Source organism: Oryctolagus cuniculus, chromosome 16 (genome assembly GCF_051225735.1).
Source record: "Oryctolagus cuniculus isolate XC-2025 breed Fujian yellow rabbit chromosome 16, ASM5122573v1, whole genome shotgun sequence".
In the NCBI taxonomy this organism is placed as follows: Eukaryota; Metazoa; Chordata; class Mammalia; order Lagomorpha; family Leporidae; genus Oryctolagus; species Oryctolagus cuniculus.
In genome coordinates, this window is record NC_142882.1 from 77,789,644 (window position 1) to 77,811,534 (window position 21,891).

Consider the following 21,891-nt stretch of genomic DNA (forward strand, 5'->3'; position numbering starts at 1 on the left):
CAGTGAGTTGAACCTAAAAAGCCATTCTTCTGTTGAGTTTCATTAAACTTCAGTCCTCTGTGGTCCAAGTGAAACTTTGTATGGATCAATTTGAACTTTTAAAAAATGAATGTGTTCAAGGCAACACTGACCTTAAAAATAGAGTGCCAACTATAGGACATATCTATACCATTTTACCCTGCCTCTATTTTGGAACAATTGAGGCACCAATCAAATATATTTTTGAATCCTATAATAGCCAACTAGACTGCCCTTCTATAGGACTTAGGAAGAACAAGCAATGATATTGGTTCATCAGCCAAGGATATGCAATGGTGTTAAAGCTGATGCTCCATTAATCAGATTCTCAAATCACAAATCTAAGACAAAAATTCCATAGACTTGAACTTATTCTAGTAAAGCCTTTAAATCATTTAAAATACATATGGGTGGTATTGTCTGTATAACTCTGAACAGTCTGCTTGCTTTTCTTAATGCACAATGTAGTGTAAGAACCCCTGCACTAGAATAAATGAAGCAGCAACACAGGAGCTGTCAGGGCACTCAGCCCCTTCTTCATGGTCACTACACAGTCTGTGCAGAAGTGAAGATTTCTAGAGAGAGCTTGCTTACCTGCAGAACTTACCCCACTCTGCTTCCAGATTAAACCTCCATAGTCTTCTAACATGCTAACATTCATTTGGTTTGGTAGGGATAGAATTCTACAATACATGTGAAAGTACCTTGCTTGGGATCTGGTGATATGAAGCAGTTAAATCTACATGGTGCTTGTCACATCCACATACTCTTGGAAAGTTGTAGAGAAGAATTTGTCCACCTGCTTCCTGCCTGACTAGGTCAGAATTTTCCACTGTGCAACAGTGACTTGTAGGTTCTTGCAAACTGGCTGTATCTGTACACCAGTTGGAGGTAGGAATGGGTAGGGTTCTTGGTTCTGAGGTCAGCCCTGCATTCGTACATATCATGAGACTCAGATGAATGTCCTGTGATCTTTTGGGTTCTACAGGTGTCCTCTCTCAGTCTTTTTGGGTTCACAACCGTGTGTGAAAATCACCTGATGAAACTGGAACCCAGCTACCTACAGTTTCCATGCTGGAGTCACGAACATAGGTTTTAAATACTTTGTTATGTGGTTTTGGGTGTGTGTGAATATGTATTCCTGGGGAGCTGCCCAGGGGATGCTCATGTGACCAGCATGTTGCTTTTGGAGCCTAGCAATCAGGAGGACCCCTGAGGAAGGGGGCTATTAACATTTCTGATCGTTTTAGCTAGATTTGAAAGTACATTAACTTCAGTTTTTAAATGAACCAACCATTTATTAGGCAAACCATTCATAAAATTAATCATTTTGTTGATAAAACTAGTGTACTTGGGTAAAAAAATTGAGTAGCTTATTTGGTGCTAGAGCCTTTGATTTCCACTGATATGTATCACTCAAATGATCAGCTAAGGTTCTGTTTACTTGTTTTTCATAACATGAGTTTTGAAGTATATTCTTCTTGTTTTTAATTTTAGAAGCGAGCTTGGTATTTCTAATAATTTAGTTTAAATTCAGTGTTTTACTGAAGATTCAACTTGAAAATATACACATTTCACCTCTAATTTATTAAAGAGGGAAGTTCTTTTCACATTGTTTGCTGTACCCTCCTCAGTGTACTCTGTCCTCAACTGTCCTTACTCATGAAGTATTTTCTTTTCTTGTATGTAAAGTAAACCCATGGTCCTACCCATTCTCCTTGTTTCTTGGACTGTGTTTCTCAGTTATGCTCCTTTTGTTTGTCCTTATTATCTATTTCTCCCCTTAAGTTTTCCCTCAATTTGTGTATGAGTCTAAGTTTCCCCATAGTAAAATAACCAGCCCTGCTCTCCGCCTTGCTATGCCTCAGTTCGTTGCGTGACCTCTTTGCTTCCCTACTCTGGACAGCATTCCTGGAAGATTGACTGTGTTTGCTGCGTCCACATCTTGACCTTTTGCAGTTTGGCCTCTACTCCACTTTCAAGGAGTCACCAGTAACTTCTCAGTTTTCAAATCCAGTGGTCTTTTCTAGGCCGTTACCCTCTTTGACCTTTCCACAGTAAGTGAGGATGTTGATCACTCTTATTGACATCTTTCTTCCATATCTGTGACACTTTGGACTCAGTTTTCAACCTCTCTGATGGCTCTTTCCCTGTTGAATCATCCTCTACTGTTGATACATAAATGTGTTTAATAAAATACTCTTGTCTTTGTTGTCCCTCCAATTTTTTGTACATTCTTTGATACTCCATTTCAGGGCCAGGAGTTAGGACACATTTATGGCGTAGACTGTGTGGGATTCTTGGCTGAGCTGAACCAAGGGGAAGTTACCTGCGATGGCCAGTAGAAGGAAGAAGAGAATGGAGAGCCAATGTCATAGTCAGAAAAATGGTTCCCAAGTGTATGAAGTCAGAAAGGCAGCGATGAAAAATTTGAGAGTCAACACTGAGATTGGTGGTTTGGGTGATAAGAAACAGAATAGAAGAATGAATCAAGAACGCGGTGTGTGTGTTCCCCCGGCTGCTTTCTCAGCGGAGACCTAATAGGTGTCTCCTGAGTGCATGGTATTTTAAGGCAAAGTTCTGGGGCTGTGGTTTCCACAATGATTTCTCTGGAGAAGGTCTTCAAACCTGTGTCTGAAGCCCCATTACAGTCTTAAAAGGAAGAGCTCTATGTCCATCTCCTAAGGTGGGTTCACCTGGATGTCTGCCTGGTACCCTAAATGTAACATGTCACCAATTAAATGTATCATCTTTCTCATGAACCTTCTATTTATCACTGTTCTCCATCACCCGATGCTTCTTTCAGCCCTACTTCTCTGGGTGGGAAGAGTGTTGTCAGTAATGTCTCCGTGGATCCTTGCGACTGGTACCATCATCTCTTTCCTGTTGCTTTCAACCTGACGGCTATCTGCACTCCTGTGACAGCCCCTGTTTAGGTTCCTTTAGCCCCAGTCCTATTCATCACTGCCAGTATCATGTTTCCAGAACTGCACTGTGAATTTAAAACATATTTAAACTTAGCGCAACATCCTTAGAGAAAATTGCTTGCCCCTAAGCGATCTCATAGCATTTGTGCTTTCTACCATTATGTGTATAGTTGTTCATGTATATGCGTATTTCTGTATGTAACTGATCAGTCACCATAGATTGTAAGCTCCTTAAGGAGCAAGAACTGTGTCTTATTTACCTTCTATCCTTATGTATTTCTTGTATTGACTGTCAACAAATATTTGCTGCCTGAAATTAAACAGCTAATTGGACTGGAAAGAATCTGACCCCAGTTTAATAGTAGGTGATCTGTGATAGTGATTTTAATTTGACATTAATTTCATTTTTTGTGTATTTGTTTTATTCTGAAAAGCATTTTTATTAAGCTATGCTGATGGCATAAATGGAACAGTTAACTGGAAGACCAAACAGGCCAGCAATTTTACTATCAGCAGAAAAATGGCTGATGGGAAGAAAGATGGTGAGTTTAGGTTATAAATCTAAATCCCTTTTGGGAAGTCAACTAAATGTCTGCTTCCAATATTTCTTTTGCTTTTTTCAATCATGTGCAGTTCTTCTTCTTCTTCTTTTTTCTTTTTTTGATAAATGAGTCTAGAAAAAGTAATGTTTTTTTAATCTTCTAAAACTTCTGATCCTCTTTGTTCTTAATTTTTTTTTTTTAGTTTTTTTTCCTTTGTAGCTTTGCCCTTTTTTCAAACTAAAAATTATCCCTGCATTTTTAACCCATGTTGCCCCTTATCCAGTCAGTAGCTTGTCACTTATAAAAAAATGTCCCAGTGTGGTTATTCTGACAATTTATTGATAACACTGAAAAACATCAAGAAGTACATTTAAAATCTATCATTTTATTTTAAAAAGAATTTTGCTTATTTCAGAGCCAGAGACAATCAGACACACAGAGCTCCCATTCACTAGTTTACTGCCTGAACACTGTAAATCCTGCAGACAGGAACATAATGCAAGTTTCCCACAATGGTGGCAGGGAACCACCTATTTGAACAATCATTGCTATCTCTCAGGGTCTGCATTAGCAGAAAACTAGAATCAGTAGCAGAGGCAGGACTTGAATCCAGGCACTCTGATGTGGGCTATAGGTATCCCAAGGCCCACCCCATAACATGTCATTTTAAAACAGCATTTATGAACCTTAGAAAAATTGTCATAAGATTTCTGGCTAATTTTGAATTACTTTTATTGCAAAAACAAATTACATTTTGTTATTAAATATTTACTGGAAAGATGACTTGACTCTTCAGGGATTGATCCTTTAGAATTTTTCTTCCCTGTTTCTGAGCGTGTCCATTAGTAATACTCTAGGACCTTTGGAATGATGTATTTAATTAAAGAAAAAAATCTTACCTACCAATTAAAATACTGGTTATTTTTAAGATTAACATTACAAATTTTCACTTGGTATTCCTTGAGTGTTTAGTTTAATGATCCTTCTTCCTTTTCCATATACAAAGTATCTGGTCATGAACATTAGCAAAATATTAGCCTCGTTTCTGTAACTTTGAGGCAGCTGAAGTGTCTATAAAAATAGTGTTATTAAGATATTCTGGGGGCCGGTGCCGTGGCTCACTTGGTTAATCATCTGCCTTGGGGTGCCAGCATCCCATATGGGTGCTGGGTTCTAATCCTGGTTGCTCCTCTTCCATTCCAGCTCTCTGCTGTGGCCCGGGAGGGCAATGGAGGATAGCTCTAGTGCTTGGGCCCTGCACCTGCATGGGAGAACAGGAAGAAGCATCTGGCTCCTGGCTTCAGATCGGCGCAGTGCGCTGGCCGTAGCAGCCATTTGGGGGGTGAACCAATGGAAGGAAGACCTTTCTCTCTCTCTCTCTCTCACTAACTGTGCCTGTCAAAATTTAAAAAAATTAAAAATAAAAAATAAAATAAATAAAAGATATTCTGAAAAGGACAGTAATTTTATGTGACAAAATGGCCGTAATGCTAGATAAAATCTTATGGATGCTTGTAGCAGGTGGAATTCCTGGATTATCTCATGTTCTTTATGCAGTTGTGAGGTGGTAATTACTAACTTTTTTATAGATAGCATCAAATTATTCAGCTAGAATCCTTTATCTTCAGAACCGTTTCACAATGGGGCAAAGCTTCCCACCGTTATTTCTTCTCTGTTGTCTTTGAAGTAAACCCACAAATGGCATTTTTAAGAAATTTTCATAGCTGATCTCTATAAGAGAACAGAATTTTGTAATAGTTTCCCTTAGATCTCAGAAATTTGCTTGAAAAGCACTAGAGGCAGTTATCCCAGGGTCTGAGCCCATGGTTTCATAGTCCTTTTCCCCATAGCCTCTGGAGATATCTCCAGCAGATTCTTAGCTCCTTTCATGGTGTCACCCCTGAGAACCATTATCCAGAGGTTCCCTTAATCAGAGTGAAGGCCTTCAGCTTCCTTGGCATGTCCACTCTTTCTATTTTTAATCTCTCACTTGTTTTCAACCCCAAGTGTCCCTCACTGTTGTAAGCTAGGCTGTGTTTCTGCTCTGTCAGCTCCAAAGAACTAAGGACCTGCCCAGGCTCCTGCCTCCCCGCCTGGGATCTCCATGAACTCTTCCTCTGGATTCGAGTCCGTCTTTCACTCAGCTGCATTCATCTGTCCCCTCTTCTTCAGTTTCTTCTCCTTGATTTTGGTTTCTGTTACTTCTGGATTCTCTTGGCATGTTCCTTCTGTTCCTGTTTGACTTGCCTAAAGAGTCCACCTGGGTCATCCGTTCTGGAGCTGTTCTTAATGAAATGCATTCCAGGATCTTCACATAGCAGCCTGTAGAACCTCCAAGAGATTCTGGTATCTTCCTGTCTCGGACTTCATACTCCCGTTGGACCTCAAACTGATTTTCTCCTGGAGACGTGAAAGATGACTGTGGTTCTCAAAATGGAAGTGGTCAGTCCATAGAGAACCTCCTGACATAACCACGTCAGGTTATCACGTTCTCCTATTTCCTCACTTTCTCTTCGTCTCACTGTTAGAGTCACCTTGCTTCCTGGTCTCATCCTGTTTAAGCCCTGTCATTACAGTTTTATGTTATTAACATGCATTTTACAGAGAACAGTTAGTTTTATCAACTGTATGAAAGAAATTGTTTCACCACTTTCAAAGTTAAAGTAACAAATAGGATTAGCATGTTGATCAAGGCCATTTTCAATGCTCTTGAATATCAAATGTTCTTGAGATATTCTTGACCATGAGTCCCCATCATCTCTTTTTAACAATTTCAAAAGAGCAAAAAAGAGTATAGTGAAATAAATTTAGCAACTGTATTTTGTGTAACTTTCTTTTAAAATAGCATTCCAAGTCTTAACTAAAGCAGTGAGATAGATCTCTCTGTGGCAGAGTCCAAGAAACTTCAGACCAACACATATGACATCGTTCTACATCGACACAGACTGAGTGGTTGCCAGAATCAGAAAGAACACTCCAGATATGATTCCTTTTCCTTTTTCTTGGGATAAGGGTAAACATTCTAAAGTTACCCCTGGAGTAATCTAAATAAAAGGAAGTAAGGTTTCATGTTCATGTCCTCCACTTAGGAACACATCTTCACTTCACCTTTCTCACTTTAAGATAGTTCACATTTTAAAATTGGGTAGAATTTGGAACACCTTAGCTTGAATGGTGGCCTTCATTGTGCTCTTCCTATGAAACTAAAAGCAAAGTCAAAATACGTGTCCTGAATTCCTAAGTATTTTCAAGCTAAAGATTAAATTTTAACTGAATATGTGTTGGCATGAAGTAATATTATACTCTGGATAGCATGATAGCATTTTCTTCTACCGTCTTACAAGAAGCTCCTCCTTGGCTTACTGACAGTCATGGGATGGTATGACTTGCCCATGGAAGCAGCTCTCTAGATGACTGCTTTCCCCTGTGACTGGAGAGGAGCAGGAAGTGCCCCCTGCTGAAAACATGTGTTCTTTACCTGTGGAGAGTGGTGAAGTAAAGAACAGAATCACAAAGTCCAGGACTTTTAAGCACCATCTACAAGAAATACAGGGTTCTCCTTCTGAGCTTGCACTGTGAGGGCTGAAATGTCTCCTTTTCTAATCTTCAGGTATTTTTTTTTCTTTAAACATGAGTGTTGAAAAATCTGATTGCATTTCTTTCCTGTTGTGCAGTGTAAATAAGGAAACCTGTGAAATAACAGAGTAAACCTGGATTATTTGATCAAATTCAGATTTCTTATAAAATAGTGAAAAATATTTAAGAAAAGGAAGGTGTTACAAAACATGATAAGCTTACTGTAATGGTAGAATATACAACCACCAAACGCATTATGTTTTCACATTGGTGAAATACATGACTATTCTAGTTCAAGTCCTTCCTGGCTCTTCCTCTTATTTGTCCTATAGGCTTGACCAGTTGTTTATTCCTGATGGCTTCACTTTTGTCATTTATGCGACAAAATGAAAGATTGAACCCTCTAGGGGAACAAATGCATGCCAAATCTGGCTGGTAATAACTGTCAGGAATCCTGGGTTGGGCAGGACCCTGAGGCTGTATCCAGGTGGGATATAATGTTGTGATCTATCTGTTAATAGAGAAAGCTATCTGACATGTCCAGACAGGATGACATCTAAAGCCCTTTTCAACTGTACAGTTGTGTGAGACTAGGCTTATCGATCACCAATTAACAGGCTTGCAACCTCTTTCCAATTGACATTTAAGGAAAAAAAGAAAAAAACATGTGATCATATAATGATCAAGATATTTAATTCCAGTTTAGGAAAACTAAAGTGGCTTTGGAAGGAAATCTCTGGAAGGAAACCCTGCTAATTTTTTTTTATAGAAAAAGATCCAAGTAGTGGTTTCTCTTCCATCTCAAAGAAAAGCGGCCATATCTCTTAGAGAAATGAAGTTTTCGAAGACTATCTAATGCTGTCCTTGTGATGAATTCCACAGCCTAGACATGGACTATCTGTGACTGAAACAACAACAATGGCTGCCCACCACCAAGTGAGTGGCCTGCAGTACTTTGATGTTGAGTAAGCCCAAAGGTGAAGGGCAGTCAGCTGAGAAAAGCTTTTGATTCAGAGCCAAGGTTTATAAAGTTGGATTGAGAAAGCACAAGGTAAATCTTTCTTGTGAAGAAAGAAAACACCTGGCTAGATAGGGATATCGCTTAAGATATTTTTCTGCAGCAATTAGCTGGTTTAATAATTAAATTTCAATTTGACTACAGTAATAACATGTTAGAAAATAAATTAGCAAGGAATCCATAAATATATCAGACTCTGAAAACCCTGAAGTGAGACTTTTTGATGCAGAGATAGCAAATAAGATTCATTTCTTGTAAATCAATTAGAGTGAATTGGTAGCCACTTCTTGCAATGCTGTATATAGAGGGGCAAGTCTATAATGAGCCTTTTAGCTGTTAAACCCATAAAGTGTAAGTTAAGTAGTCTTATTTTTTCTGCCAATCCTTAAAACTTTTAATTATCAGGCATGATTCATACCTAATTGCTTAGGCAAAATTTTATTTTATTTTAAATAAGTATCAGTGTTCAGTACTCTGTGTCCAAAACGTATTTAAAAGTCTTTGACATCATTCTTATTCAAAGTTTTTCTGGAGAATACTTACTATGAAGGTGATACTGTGAACCGTGGGTAAAGATGCAATATCTTATTTCAGGAATGTGGACTCAGTTAAAGCACCTTTGTGACATTCCTTAATGCACAGCTTTCATCTTGAAACTGAACGTGAGAGGGAAATTAACAAAATGTAAATGCTTTCAAAAACAGACTTTAATCCCTTATTAATAAGTTACTTATTAGTTATAGTACCTTATGGCATTTTTAGTCTGATTTAAATATTGCTTAGGGTAATGTATCATTTAATCCATAGATTTCTTTGTTTCAATTATGCAGTTTATTTCCCACATACCAGATATGTAAGAAATTATTTTAAACAGGACATTAAATCCATTTTGATTTGACAGTTCATGTTTGTCTAATATATGAGTTGCACACTTATTTATTTCTGAACGTATTTCATACACTGAGCTTATGCTGCTATCACCGAGAAATGGCTCAATCTCAGTTGTAGTAAGAGCATCTATGCAGAAATGTGCTGTGTCGATGAGGAACTATGCCACAAAGGGTCCTAAGACAGCCAGGATAGATGCCGCAAATGCAGGCTTCTGCTTCTTATATCTAGCAGATCTCCATGTGCACAGAAACAGCACGTATTTACTCTGACTTGGAGGCGCGATCCACCTCATTTGGAAGCCTCGTTTCTAAACCTGCATCGGATTAATAACAGCAAATTGGAAGGGATAGAGAAGCTGCTATAGGAAGCATACTGACAGCAGTGAGAAATGACAGCTGACAGCTTGTCGACAAAGGAGAAAACAGAAAATCTATAAAACACACAACCTTAAAAAGCATTAGCAGAGTGAGGCCCGCCGGTGTGATTGGTAAATGACAAGGCAACCAAACAGCCCATAAGGGCATCACTGTATAATAGAGCAGAGTGCAATAATTGATGTGCAAAGTGAGGATCTTACGCCATCATGAGAAGGAGTTGACCAGTGAGAAATCAGTGCCTTAAAATGATTCGTTCCATGGGGTTCCCGGAACACTCAAATTTTACTATATCCTTATAAACCTAAAAAAATTAGAAAATAATAAAATTTACGGACACTTTAAGGTGATTTATTTGTCGCTGCAGTCATAAGGTAGATAAACACATAATGGGTACCTAATAAAAGTCACCTAGATGTGAATGTTGACCATACTTTATGACGTTCTTCTCAAAGATTTCCAAGACGGATGGCTTTAAGATTTAAATCAAGCTGGAACTTGCGGCGTCTCACACCCAGGGGCTATTTTATCTTTTTAGCCACATAATTGATCTTGGTGATGCAAAAAAAAGGGATAAGTGTTCTGTGGACTCTTGTAGTGAAAGGACCCAGTACAGGTGCCTGTGCCGCTTAGAATAGGCAGTGTGGCAGTTGTGACATCATGAAACATGGATTCCTTAGCGATGGGCTACCACAGTGCCTTCAGAATTTACCGTTTACTGAATGCATCCAAACTTACTTTTGTTTTGAGCTAATTGCAAGTAAGTGTACAAATGCACGCCCTTGTATCTTTGTCATGAAGGCAGAAAACGTCCAGTGGACTCTTAGTAAAGGAAGACAGGACACTATTTAGCTGGCATGAGGTCCCACATTATTGCTGCTGCAATCCCAGGCTGTTATTTGATTCTTGGCTCTGTGCTGTCACATAATACACAGCAGTTAAAATGCTCTGTACGTTCTATATCCTATGACTAAAAGGTACAGAGAACCGTTTTGTGAACAGATTTTGGTAGCACGGTGATGAGGGACAGTGGAGCTGCGTTTAGCAGGGTGAAATAATGATTGCAGCTCCTTGCTGACATACCCTTTTGGTGTTTCTCTACTCATATACGTGTTTTTCCAATAAAAAATGTTGTGTTATGATTACTTATCTTCAGAATTTTTTTAATAAATCTTTGCACATCTAGTTATGCTTGCTGCTTGAAAATGCTATTGTTGATTCCCTGTGGGTGAACTTTTGGTTTAATTGTTTTGTCCATTGATAGTGATAGATTTGCACAGACTTAGTCACACATTGGCTTCCAGTGTCATTTGTATCCAGTGGCATGTGTTTGCAGAGGGAATGGATTTGCAGCCCTAGAGGATTGCACAAGCAGCGATAACACAGAGAGGCCAGGCCCTGCGACCTAGGCTCTATTAGCATGGCACCGCACGTATGTAGATTTCAGAGATTATTAGATCTGCCTGTGGTGGATTCTTAGAGTGCTTTGATTTAATTTTCAAGATTTACTCTGAAGGAAAACAATGTGTTTCCAGCTCATGGTGTGTGAGTGCCAGCTAGGCGTGTGTGAGTGCAACATGTGTTAGCTGTTAGTAGCTGCATCTGTGGGTGTTGGTGCAGACCCTCTCCGCATTACTGATGTAGTTTATGTTTAGAACAAGAGCCTAGAGCTGCAAATTCTCCATGTCATTTGCTGTTTTTGAAAGGAAGCATCGGTGTAAATACTGCCCAAATAGCCCCTGTTGAAGAGCTATTTGTTTTGCAAGTAACACATGGGAAAGGGAAAGGAAAGGGTACTTATCTGAAATGGTGTGTGGGTACCCATAATTTAAACTGATGCTACAGAAAGGAAGTATTATTTTCACAAACAAAACATAGTGGCTTAGTCATTTTCCATTTCTAGATGATGAATGTGTCATACATCTGTATCATGTTTTTCTCCAAAATGAATGGCATACTATACTTAACGTGAGGCAGCCTTTACTGTGGAGTTGCCTAGGTAACTGACCAGCAAGTATGCAGTTCAGCAGATTGAAGGAAGGCAATTGAGTCCACATGAATAAAGAAATGTGCATGTCATCTTAAAACCCAGGAGGGCCGGGGTAGATTGCGACTTTGCTCTGTAGATGGCAAAAGTGTTTTTTATGAAAGCAGAAACAGGTCTTCTGTACTGGTCTTTGTAGTGAGATGATGTGGAGTGGCAGGTTCTCTTTAGTGGTTCTACTTTCTACCCTGGGAAAAGTTGGCTGTCAAGAAAGTAGATTCATTTCAATATGATTTGATACGAACAACCTTTCTGGTTCGCTTTATAAGCTAGCCTTCCACACCTCAGAGCAGCCTAAAGCTAGGTGAGACTGTTAAGTTTATAATGTAAATGGAAGAGGGTAATCTATAAAGTGCTTACACTTTGAGAAATATATATATAATATAATATATATTATATATTACATAATATATATTATAATATATAGTGCTTTATATTAGAATGGGCTCATCCACTCCATAGGCAAAATTATTCAAAGATGTCAGACAGAATTATTCAAAGATGTCAGACATTCTTCTAGGTACTGAGGAATGAATGGGATAAATAAATCTCAGTGTTCGACTCCAAGATGTTTTTAATCTCTGGAAAGAATAAATTAGGTGAGCCCCAGGGAGATTCATTTAGATAATTTGAAATACTTTTATCCTTCGGGTGTAAGTTTGTATCTAGAATTTAAGCACCTTTGTGTATAGAGTGAAATAACATCTCAGCATGAGTTCAAAAGTTCATAATTTTACTGTTCTTTTCAGTTTTGCCTCCTTCTGCCTTAAGCATGCCCCAGAACCTTCCATCACTAGTTGAATTCTCTTCCTTGAAAGGGCTCCACAGTTTCCTACTATTGGAATTACCCGCCTCTGAGTTTCAACCCTGATAGTGCTTTGAGAGCCATATTGAATTCCACTTCTTCCATAAATCTTTCCCAGATCTTTCCAGGCTCAATTTGTCCTCCCATCCTTCCAGGTGTTGACAGAGCAGATTATATATCTGGAATAATACCGAGTTAGGTGGAGGTTGGTCTGCCAAACTGGATGGTGAACTCACAGAAAAGCAGGGACAGGATCTCTTTTGTCTTCACATTCCTCACAGGACCTGGCATTCAGGGCTCATGGTGGTATTGATCTGGTTTAAAACAAAAGAAGAAAAAAATGTCAAATTCTCATCCTTAATATTTTTCCGTGATTCATTTATTCTTGTTATTTGGAATGGGATCCCTCCTCCATGTGAGTCCATCTGTCTTGGGTATAAATTGGGTACTGTAAATGTGTTTTAAGAAGACCAGTTAGGGATACCAGTACAGAGTAATCCAGAATCGAGAGTCTCCCTGTATTCCTCGTTTAACTTAGCTCGCAGCTTCCTTCCCTCTGTTACATAGCCTTTGATGTGTTTTTAGTAGTGAAGTTAAGGATGTGTGGATCTACAAGCCAGATATTTTATTTCAGTTCCCCTTTTCTTGGCAGCCATGCATGGAACTACAGGGACACGTTTTCACAGATAAAGAAACATTTTGTGGGAGTTTCTGTTTATATGCTGAAAAATTTACTGTCAGTGATCTTGCTATCCAGGCCTTTAGTAAGTTGTGAGATTAGTGTGAGCAGCCTTGGGGTTCCTGAGGTTAAGGACAACATTTATAAATCCATCTGTGACTATGAGAGATGACTGGCCTGATAGGGTTTATCTGTATAAAAATTAGAGCCACTACCCAATTAGGAAGATAGTAACCCAAAAGAAATTGTAGATGTGACAAGAGTAATGGCAGTGATGTGTTGGTGGAGATGGCAATACGAGAGGAGAAAGAATCAGTGGAAACTAATCAAACAACCTGACCATTTTAACATACTCACCTCCTATGTGTGTCTTATGCCGCAGCCAGTCGTGACATCTACCCCATTTCGCTTAAGAAATCAAATGCACTGAATTTTATTATGTAATCGTTACTGCTTTTTTTGGGGACATAGCATACTATTATACATTATATTATTTGGATTATTAAATGTCAAGATCAGGGAAAATGGAATAAATCATTTCTAAGAGATGAGGAATGAATATTCATAAAAAGTATCCAATGCACTTTGTAAGTATGTATAGAAGATGCCTCATTATGTATTATTGGTATTAAGTTGTTTAATATCTTTGGTCTAGAAAATAAGTGATACAGTGTGGATTCTTATGATTCAAAAATCACTCTATGCACTTTTCTTTAAAACAAGAGAGAGAAAAAGAAGTGTACCAATTATGTGGTGTAGTTTGTCAGTTTCCATGACATACATGTTTTCTTGGTAAAAATTTAAAGTAAAAAGTGCTAAGATGATAGCATGGATGCATTTATTATTTAATAACAATTGAAAATATTAAATGTACCCAGTTTTTATATAGTGTTTGAAAAAGGCTGTGAACACTCTTCGAATGAGTTTTCTATGGTTAGTCCAAAAATCACTTCCCTTAAAATAGTTCCTAACAGTTTTCATGTCTGTTGCTTCAGTTTTCCCAGCGGTTCCTACATGGGGAGGCCTTCTTTCCAGCGTGAGGGAATATCTCATTTGTCTCTGTTTCGTGTCTTCCCCTTTGTTTTCAGTGTATACTATTTTCTCGAAGGTGCACTCGGATCGCAACGTGTACCCATCCGCAGGTGTGCTCTTTGTTCATGTTTTGGAAAGAGAGTATTTTAAGGGGGAATTTCCACCTTACCCAAAACCTGGTATGTTCTTTATGGGGAAAAAATGGTTAATGTTCTGAATTTTTTGGTTTCCTTGGTGTGCTTCATTTATTCAGCCTATGATCAAATATTTCAAGCATTATTTGAAATGGTCTGGGTCTGTGCTAAATCAGTTGTTGTAGGATGTTTCTCATTATAAGATTTTAAGTTTAATTACAGGGGGGAAATAATTCACTTTTGAATTTTTTTTAAGATTTATTAATTTATTTGAAAGGCAGAGTCACAGAGAGAAAGAGGAACGTTTTTCCATCCGTTGGTTCACTTCCCAAATGACTGCGGTATCCAGGGCCGAGCCAGGCTGAAGCCAGGAGCCAGGAGCTTCATCCAGGTCTCTGACATGAGTGGCAGAGGTCCAAGCACTTGGGCTATCTTCCACTGCCTTCCCAGGCACATTAGGGAGCTGAATGCCAATATCGCAGGCAGTGGCTTAACCTGCTACACCACAACACCAGCCCCATTTACTTTTGAATTTTAAGGAAAGCATATTTCTGGATTTCAGACCTGACTTTCATGCCTCTGACAAATGACCTGCCTATATTTACATAGAATTCATTATTGCTATACAATTATGTCTTTCCATAGTAAGACTTAGATTTTGGAAAACTACACATTATGGAAGAAAATGAAATATGGCACTAAGTAAAAGTTCTTCAAAAAGTTTTTACAATACAGGATGATTTTATGTAACTTCCTAACAATATAATAGAGATTAATTTTTCCTTCAAAGCATTACCAATAATGGAGTCTTATTTAGTTCACTATTGGTTCTTTTTTAAAGATTTATTTTATTAATTTGAAAGACAGAGTTACAGAGAGAGGTAGAGACACAGAGAGGTCTTCCATCTGCTGGTTCACTCCCCAGATGGCCACAATGGCCAGAGCTGCGCCGATCCGAAGCCAGGAGCCATGAGTCTCAAGCCTCCTCCAGGTCTCCCACATGGGTGCAGGGGTGCAAGGACTTGGGCCATCTTCTGCTGCTTTCCCAGGCCATAGCAGAGAGCTGGATTGGAAGAGGAGCAGCCGGGACCAGAACCGGCACCCATATGGGATGCCAGCGCTTCTGGCCAGGTCTTTAACCCACTGCTCCACAGCGCCAGCCCCCACTATTGGTTTTAATATGTTATTTTGAATTATCACAGTGTCAGCTAATTAATGAAGATGTAGAAAGAATATAAGAGAAAATATATTAAGTGGCAACTCTTGAATCACAAAATGAATTTTCTGAAAATTGTTTTGTAAGAACACATTTTAAGTGTTGGAATTCATAGAAATATTTTTTTTGTGGATTGTGTGATGAATAGCACACCTGACAACATTCATAAAACATAGTTAGACATGTTCTTAATAATATTCAAGGCAAAAAGGTAGTCTTTTTGGGTTTTGTTTTTTGTTGTTTTGACAGGCAGAGTGGACAGTGAGAGAGAGACAGAGAGAAAGGTCTTCCTTTTGCCGTTGGTTCACCCTCCAATGGCCGCCACGGCTGGCACGCTGCGGCCAGCGCACCACGCTGATCCGAAGGCAGGAGCCAGGTGCTTCTCCTGGTCTCCCATTGGGTGCAGGGTCCAAGCACTTGAGCCATCCTCCACTGCCTTCCCGGGCCACAGCAGAGAGCTGGCCTGGAAGAGGGGCAACCGGGACAGAATCCAGCGCCCTGACCGGGACTAGAACCCGGTGTGCCGGCGCCACAAGGCGGAGGATTAGCCTAGTGAGCCGCAGCACTGGCCCAAAAAGGTAGTCTTTTAATCAGTGTTTTCTTAGGGAGGCATTCCACATTTGCAAAACTAGCTTGCTAAGCCTTCAAATTCTGTTTTTCACTGTTTAATGTGAACATAGAGAAGTTACTTAAAATGGAATTTTACATATCCCATCAATAAAATTAGGGCTGATGGAAGTACTATTTTCATGAGTACATTTGGAAATCAGATAAAACTACTGATTGTAAAGCACTTAACACATGGGTAGGCACATGTTCATAAACGATACCATCATTATTGTTTCTTACTTGCAGTCATTATGAGTTATTTCATTTGTTTGGGATTTGTGGCATCTTTCTCACCCTGTCCACCTATGTTTTAAATTGCACTGTGTTATTTTATAATACTTTTATAATTTGGGGATATCCCTTAATATTAGTTCAATAATGTTCAGAGTTTTGTGAAAGCATTGCTTCTCAAAAGAATGAATTTAGGGGGCCAATGCTGTGGCATAGCAGGTAAAACTGCTGCCTGCAGTGCCGGCATCCTGTATGGGCGACAGTTTGAGTCCCAGCTGCTCCACTTCTGATCCAGCTCTCTACTATGGCCTGGGAAAGCAGTAGAAGATGGCCCAAGCCCTTGGACCCCTGCACCCACATGGGAGATCTGCAGAAGCTCTTGGCTCTGGCTTCAGACTGGCCCAGCTCCGGCCGTTGGAGCCATCTGGGGAGTGAACCAGCAGATGGAAGCCCTTTCCCTCTCTGTCTCTGCCTCTGCTTCTCTGTAACTCTGCCTTTCAAATAATTAAATAAATCTTTAAATAAATAAATAAATGTCAACCCATGAATTAAAAAAAAAAGAATCAATTTATCAGTATGATTAATGGAAAATAGGTGGTTTTTCTGAAAGATTATTTTACTAGTGGAACTTTTCACTTTTTTTAAAAAATGATTTATTTTATTTGAAAGAGTTACAGAGAGGCAGAGGGAGAGAGAGAGAGAGAAAGAAAGAGAGAGAGGTTTTCCATCCGCTGGTTCATTCTCCAAATGAATGAACCACAATGGCTAGAGCTGAGTGGATTTGGAGTCAGGAGCTTCTTCCAGGTCTCCAGCACTTGGGCCATCTTCTACTGCTTTCCCAGGCCATATGAGAGAGCTGGATTGGAAGTAGAGCACCTGAGACTCGAACCAACGCCCATATTGGATGCTGGCCCTGCAGGCCGTGGTTTTACCTGCAAGGCCACAGCGCCAGCTCCAAACTTTTTACTCTTAAGTGAACAAACAAAAATTTCTAAGAAAATTATGTGAATCTGCTTTTGTTGTTGAATCAGATTTCTGGACAAATTAAGCAACCAAAATATTTTCTTTTTCTTTATATGGGGCCCTAATCTAAATTCCCAGATGGATTCGTGCATGTGTGTTTAGTTTGCTACAAATGTAGGAGAAAAATTTTTTGCACAAAATGTTTTGATTGAAAATGCCAAAGCAACATGTGCGGAAAATAACTGTCTTACATCTTAATTCTGTGTTCCTTATCTAGGCGAGATTAGTAATGATCCTATAACATTTAACACAAATTTAATGGGTTACCCAGACCGACCTGGATGGCTCCGCTATATCCAAAGGACACCATATAGTGATGGAGTCCTGTATGGGTCTCCAACAGCTGAAAATGTGGGGAAACCAACCATCATTGAGGTAATTTACTTAGAACAAACTTTATTTATTTATTTGGAATTTGAGTTTAAAGTGTTCAGATTAAAAAATGGCAGTGGCTTTTATTATTTTGTGGCTGGAAACACTCTAGTTTAAACATTTGGAAATACACCATTCCTTTCTGTTCATCTGCCAGGTTTTTGCATTTCAACTTTTATATTTAAAAATCGCAGTTTTTGGTGGAAAAAAACTAAAAGGCATTTAAAAGAAATAATTTACCATAATACTAATTGTATTTAAGGAAATCAATGCAAACATCAGAACCCATATTTGCTCTGTTTTTTGAATTCAGATTTCATGTTTAAAGAAACATAACCGCTCAGCAGGTATCTTGTGTGTCTCTATGTGTCATGCATTGTGATAAGTACTTAGAGGTAGAATGATGAGTAACAGGTGAGCCTTGCTTACCACATGGTCCAGTTCAGGGGCTGAGATCCTGGAACAGAAACGCATACTTAGGCAGTGCTGTCACAGCTACTCTGATAAGAAGGTACTGTTTGTGAAGAGGTGTAAGTGGATTTTTCTGCATTTAAAACTGAATTTTGTTTCAATTTGATGTTTCATAATTTCTGTCTATAAGTCTGCTTCCTTAAGCCAAGACAGATATATGAAAGTTATTAAGTTATTGTGGAATTTTTTTTAAGTATTAAGTGAAATTTATAAAATAAACATGTGAACATAATTCATGTTACCAGATTAAAGGTGAAAAGCAACACACTTGTCTTGATAGTTGTGGGTAAGTTCTTTTTAATAAAGCTCACTATATATTCTAAATAAGAAAAAATATCTCCTAGCAAACTAGGAATAATAGTAAACTTCCTTAACCTAGTAGCTTTTTACCAAAAATGATAGCAAACCTCATTATTAATGGGAAATGAGAAATTCCACTTAAATTCAGCAACAAAAAATGAATGACTGCCTAACCTCTCTACTACATCTATTATAGAATGTGTTGGAAGTACTAGCCAGTGCAGTAAAGAAAGAAAAAGACATTGAATCTACAAAAATTGGGAAGGAATTAATTGAGCAGTCAATGACATGGTTTATACAATATTAAAAAATCTTAAAAGCTAGCATTGAGCTACAGGGTCCATACAAAAATTGTTACATTTCTGCACATGAATAACAAGTAATAACAAGAAAATATGCTTTTAATGAAGATGCCATTTTTATTTTATTTAAAATATTCATTTATTTGAAAGGTAGAGACAAAGAGAGCTTTTCCATCTTCTGGTTCACTCCCCAAATGCCTATAGTTGCCAAGCTTGGGCCAAGCTGAAGCCAGGATCCATGAGCTCAAGCCAGGTATCCCACGTGGGTGGCAGGGACCCCACTACTCGAGATATCACGTGTGCCTCCCAGAGTGCACGTCAGCAGGAAGCTGGAATCAGAAGTGGAGCTGGGGCTCAAACCCAGGCACTCTGATGTGAACGTGGGTACCCCACATATCAACTGCTGCCCCAATACCATTCTTAATAGTAACAAAAATTAAAAGTACTAGGAGCATTTCTAACAGGAGGTATGCTCTATCTGTATGAGGAAAATTCTAAATGTTTATTGAGATGAAAGAATACTTGCATAAATGAAAGGTACTGCATTCAGGGATGGAAAGACTCAGCGTCATGAAGACATCACTTTCCCTCAATCTACAGATGCAGCACAATCCCCATAAATACTGCAAATACAGTTTTTTTCATGGAATTTGGCTTGCTGGTTCTAAAATGTATAGGAAAAATAGACCAGGAATAACCTGAAGAAAACAAAGAGGGGAAGGGCTCCATGACCTTCTGAAAAATCAAGACTTTTTTTTTTTGTTTTAATCTATAAATGATTGTAGTAAGGTTTCCTTGATACAAGGATAGGCAAATTAACTGAAGAATGGAACAGAGAGCTCAGAAACACTTGCATCTACACCAACATGCATCTGCAGGGGTTGGTGCCCCAGGTCGTTTGGAAAGAGAATGTCTCCTTATTGAATGGTGCTCAACTGGTGAACCATTTGGGAAAACATAAACTTAGATGTTTACCTAACATCCAGACACAAAACTCAAGTCCAGAAGGATTAAGGATTCAATTGAAAACCAAAATTATGTGCTCGCTTCGGCAGCACATATACTAAAATTGAAAACCAAAATTATAAACTATTATATTGAAATATGGAAGAATCACTTCCTAACCTTAGAATTCCTTTTAAAAAAGATTTATTTATTGGGGCTTGCATTGTGGCAGAGCAGGTACAGCTGCTGCCTGTGATGCTGGCATCCCATATGGTTCCCTTTCTGGTCCAGCTCCCTGCTGATGTGCCTGGGAAAGCAGTGAAATATGGCCCAAGTTCTTGGGCCCCTGCACCCTTGTAAGAGACAGGGAAGAAGCTCCTAGCTCCTGGCTTTGGCTGGCCCCAGTCATTGTGGCCATTTGGGGCATGAACCAGCAGATAGAAGATCTCTCTCTCTCTCTCTCTCTCTCTCTCTCTCTCTCTCACTGTAATTCTGCATTTTAAATTTTTAAAAAAGATTTATTTATTTGATAGAGTGTTAGAGACAGAGGGAGAGACAAAAGTATTCCATACTTTGGTTTACTCCCCAAATGGCCACAAGATACAGGTCCGGGTCAGGCTGAAGCCAGGATCCAAGAAATCCATCCTGTTTTCTCACATGGTGACAGGGGCCCAAACACTTGGGCCATCTTCCACTGCCTTCCCAGGTGCATCAGCAGAAAGCTAGGTCAGAAGAAGAGCAGCTGGGACTCAGACTCACACTCGGATATGGAATGCTGGTGTCTCAGGTGGAGGCTTAACTGCTGCGCCACAGCACTGGCCCCTTAAGCTTGGAACTCTAAAGTGCGACCTAAATATTATTTAGGAGAAAGATTGCTAAATTTATGTTGAATTATGAACTTATATTCATAAAAAGAAACCATTAAAAAAAAGATAAGCCACAAACTGGAAGAAGGTATTTTTAATGTATGTGGCTGGCTTGACTTAGGATGACTATCTAGAATATAAAAAGGAATCCTACAATTTAATAAGAAAAAGACATTTCCCTGAAGAGGAGACACAAAAATCAATAAACTTAGGAAGTTTATTCTTGGAGCTTCAGAATATGTGGGGAGGGGTCTCCAAAAAGATCACAAAAAATGTGTATTATGGAAGAATGAGGCATGAATTTCAACATGTTTTTACACCAAAATACACTTTACTTTTTATTTCTATTTTCTACAAACTTAAAAAAGTTGTTTTTTTCCTGATTTATTTGAGAGCAGAGTGAGATAGAAGGAAATTCCATTTGCTGGTTCACTCTTCAGATTCCTGCAATAGCCAGGACTGGCCCAGGTTGGAAGCCAGCGCCCCAGAACTCCATCTGGGTCTCCCATGTGGGTGGCAAAGACCAAGTTCTTGAGCTATCACCTGCTATCCCCCAGGGTGTGCATTAGCAGGAAGCTGGATGGGAAGCAGAGCCGGGACCCAGCCTCACCGACTCCATCACGAGTTTCAGGTGTCCCAGGCAGCATCCCAGCCTCTGTGCCAGTCGCCTGCCCCTCCACAGACCTTGTGAAGTACCATGGATATCTGCTAAATAGTGTCAACATTTGGAATGATTTCTTCCAAAAATCTCATTCTCTCACATATTTCCACAGATTGCAGTATGCATGTTTCGAAACTCATCAGTTACAAATAAAAATCTCGGATGTTTATAAAATTAAAAAAAAATGATTATAAAATTCTAGTTTGAGTAAGTTTTACCCTACTCTTTTGTATGTCTCAGGGCCTGCCACAGCCATGATCACTGCCAAGAGGCCAGTGCTGCGAGTCTAAGACTTTGACCCAATCATTTGGGTTTTGTTTTTTTTTTTAGAGGTACTATAGATGTGTCTGAGTGATTTAATATGTTATGAGCTTAATTATTCCTTGATATTTGAAAGCCTGTTGTTGGTCTTTGCTTTACTTGCTGTTTGCAGTGGTTGTTTCTTAGTTGACCTTGATGTAAATTCATTGATTCTGCAAATGTTTACTAACATCTGACTCCATGAAGGGATCGAGTTGTATTTGGAGCATGTGCTGCAAGCTGTGTAGACTCTGATCTTTACTGCTTTATTCTGTTCATGAGGGAGGGATGATTTGCCGAAGGGTCATTTAAGATTTTTTTGACTCACTGGTGTGCAGTTTAGTACTAAATGCAACCAATACAAGGATGTTCTTGTTTTAAAGTGCACCTGCTGTTATAATTCTTAAACTCCATTTAAAAGTACAAAACTGTATTGTTTAGGTTTTTTTCGAAATCTTATAACAGCACTGGTAAGTAATTCATAGCAGTGAGCCCGTTTACTAATGATGCATCTGCCTTGCCGCCAGCACTTAATGACCTTGTACAGAAGGGTCT

General features: G+C 39.0%; 1 protein-coding gene across 20 annotated transcripts in view; it reads left to right on the top strand.

Annotated features, from left to right (window-relative positions):
* The window catches only part of SGCE (sarcoglycan epsilon), a 70,213-nt gene that overhangs the window by 11,601 nt on the left and 36,721 nt on the right, over positions 1–21,891 (top strand). For 4 of the 20 annotated variants that reach the window (XM_051852985.3, XM_008261717.5, XM_017344310.4 and 1 more), the window contains exons 2-4: positions 3,380–3,487; positions 13,963–14,085; positions 17,337–17,494. The exons of 3 other annotated variants lie outside the window; for them this stretch is intronic. In XM_051852985.3, coding sequence (XP_051708945.3) covers positions 3,380–3,487; positions 13,963–14,085; positions 17,337–17,494 — 389 coding nt within the window. The remainder of the gene's footprint in view (positions 1–3,379; positions 3,488–13,962; positions 14,086–17,336; positions 17,495–21,891) is intronic. 13 more of the 20 variants (XM_017344312.4, XM_070059428.2, XM_017344314.4 and 10 more) reach the window with 4 other exon arrangements.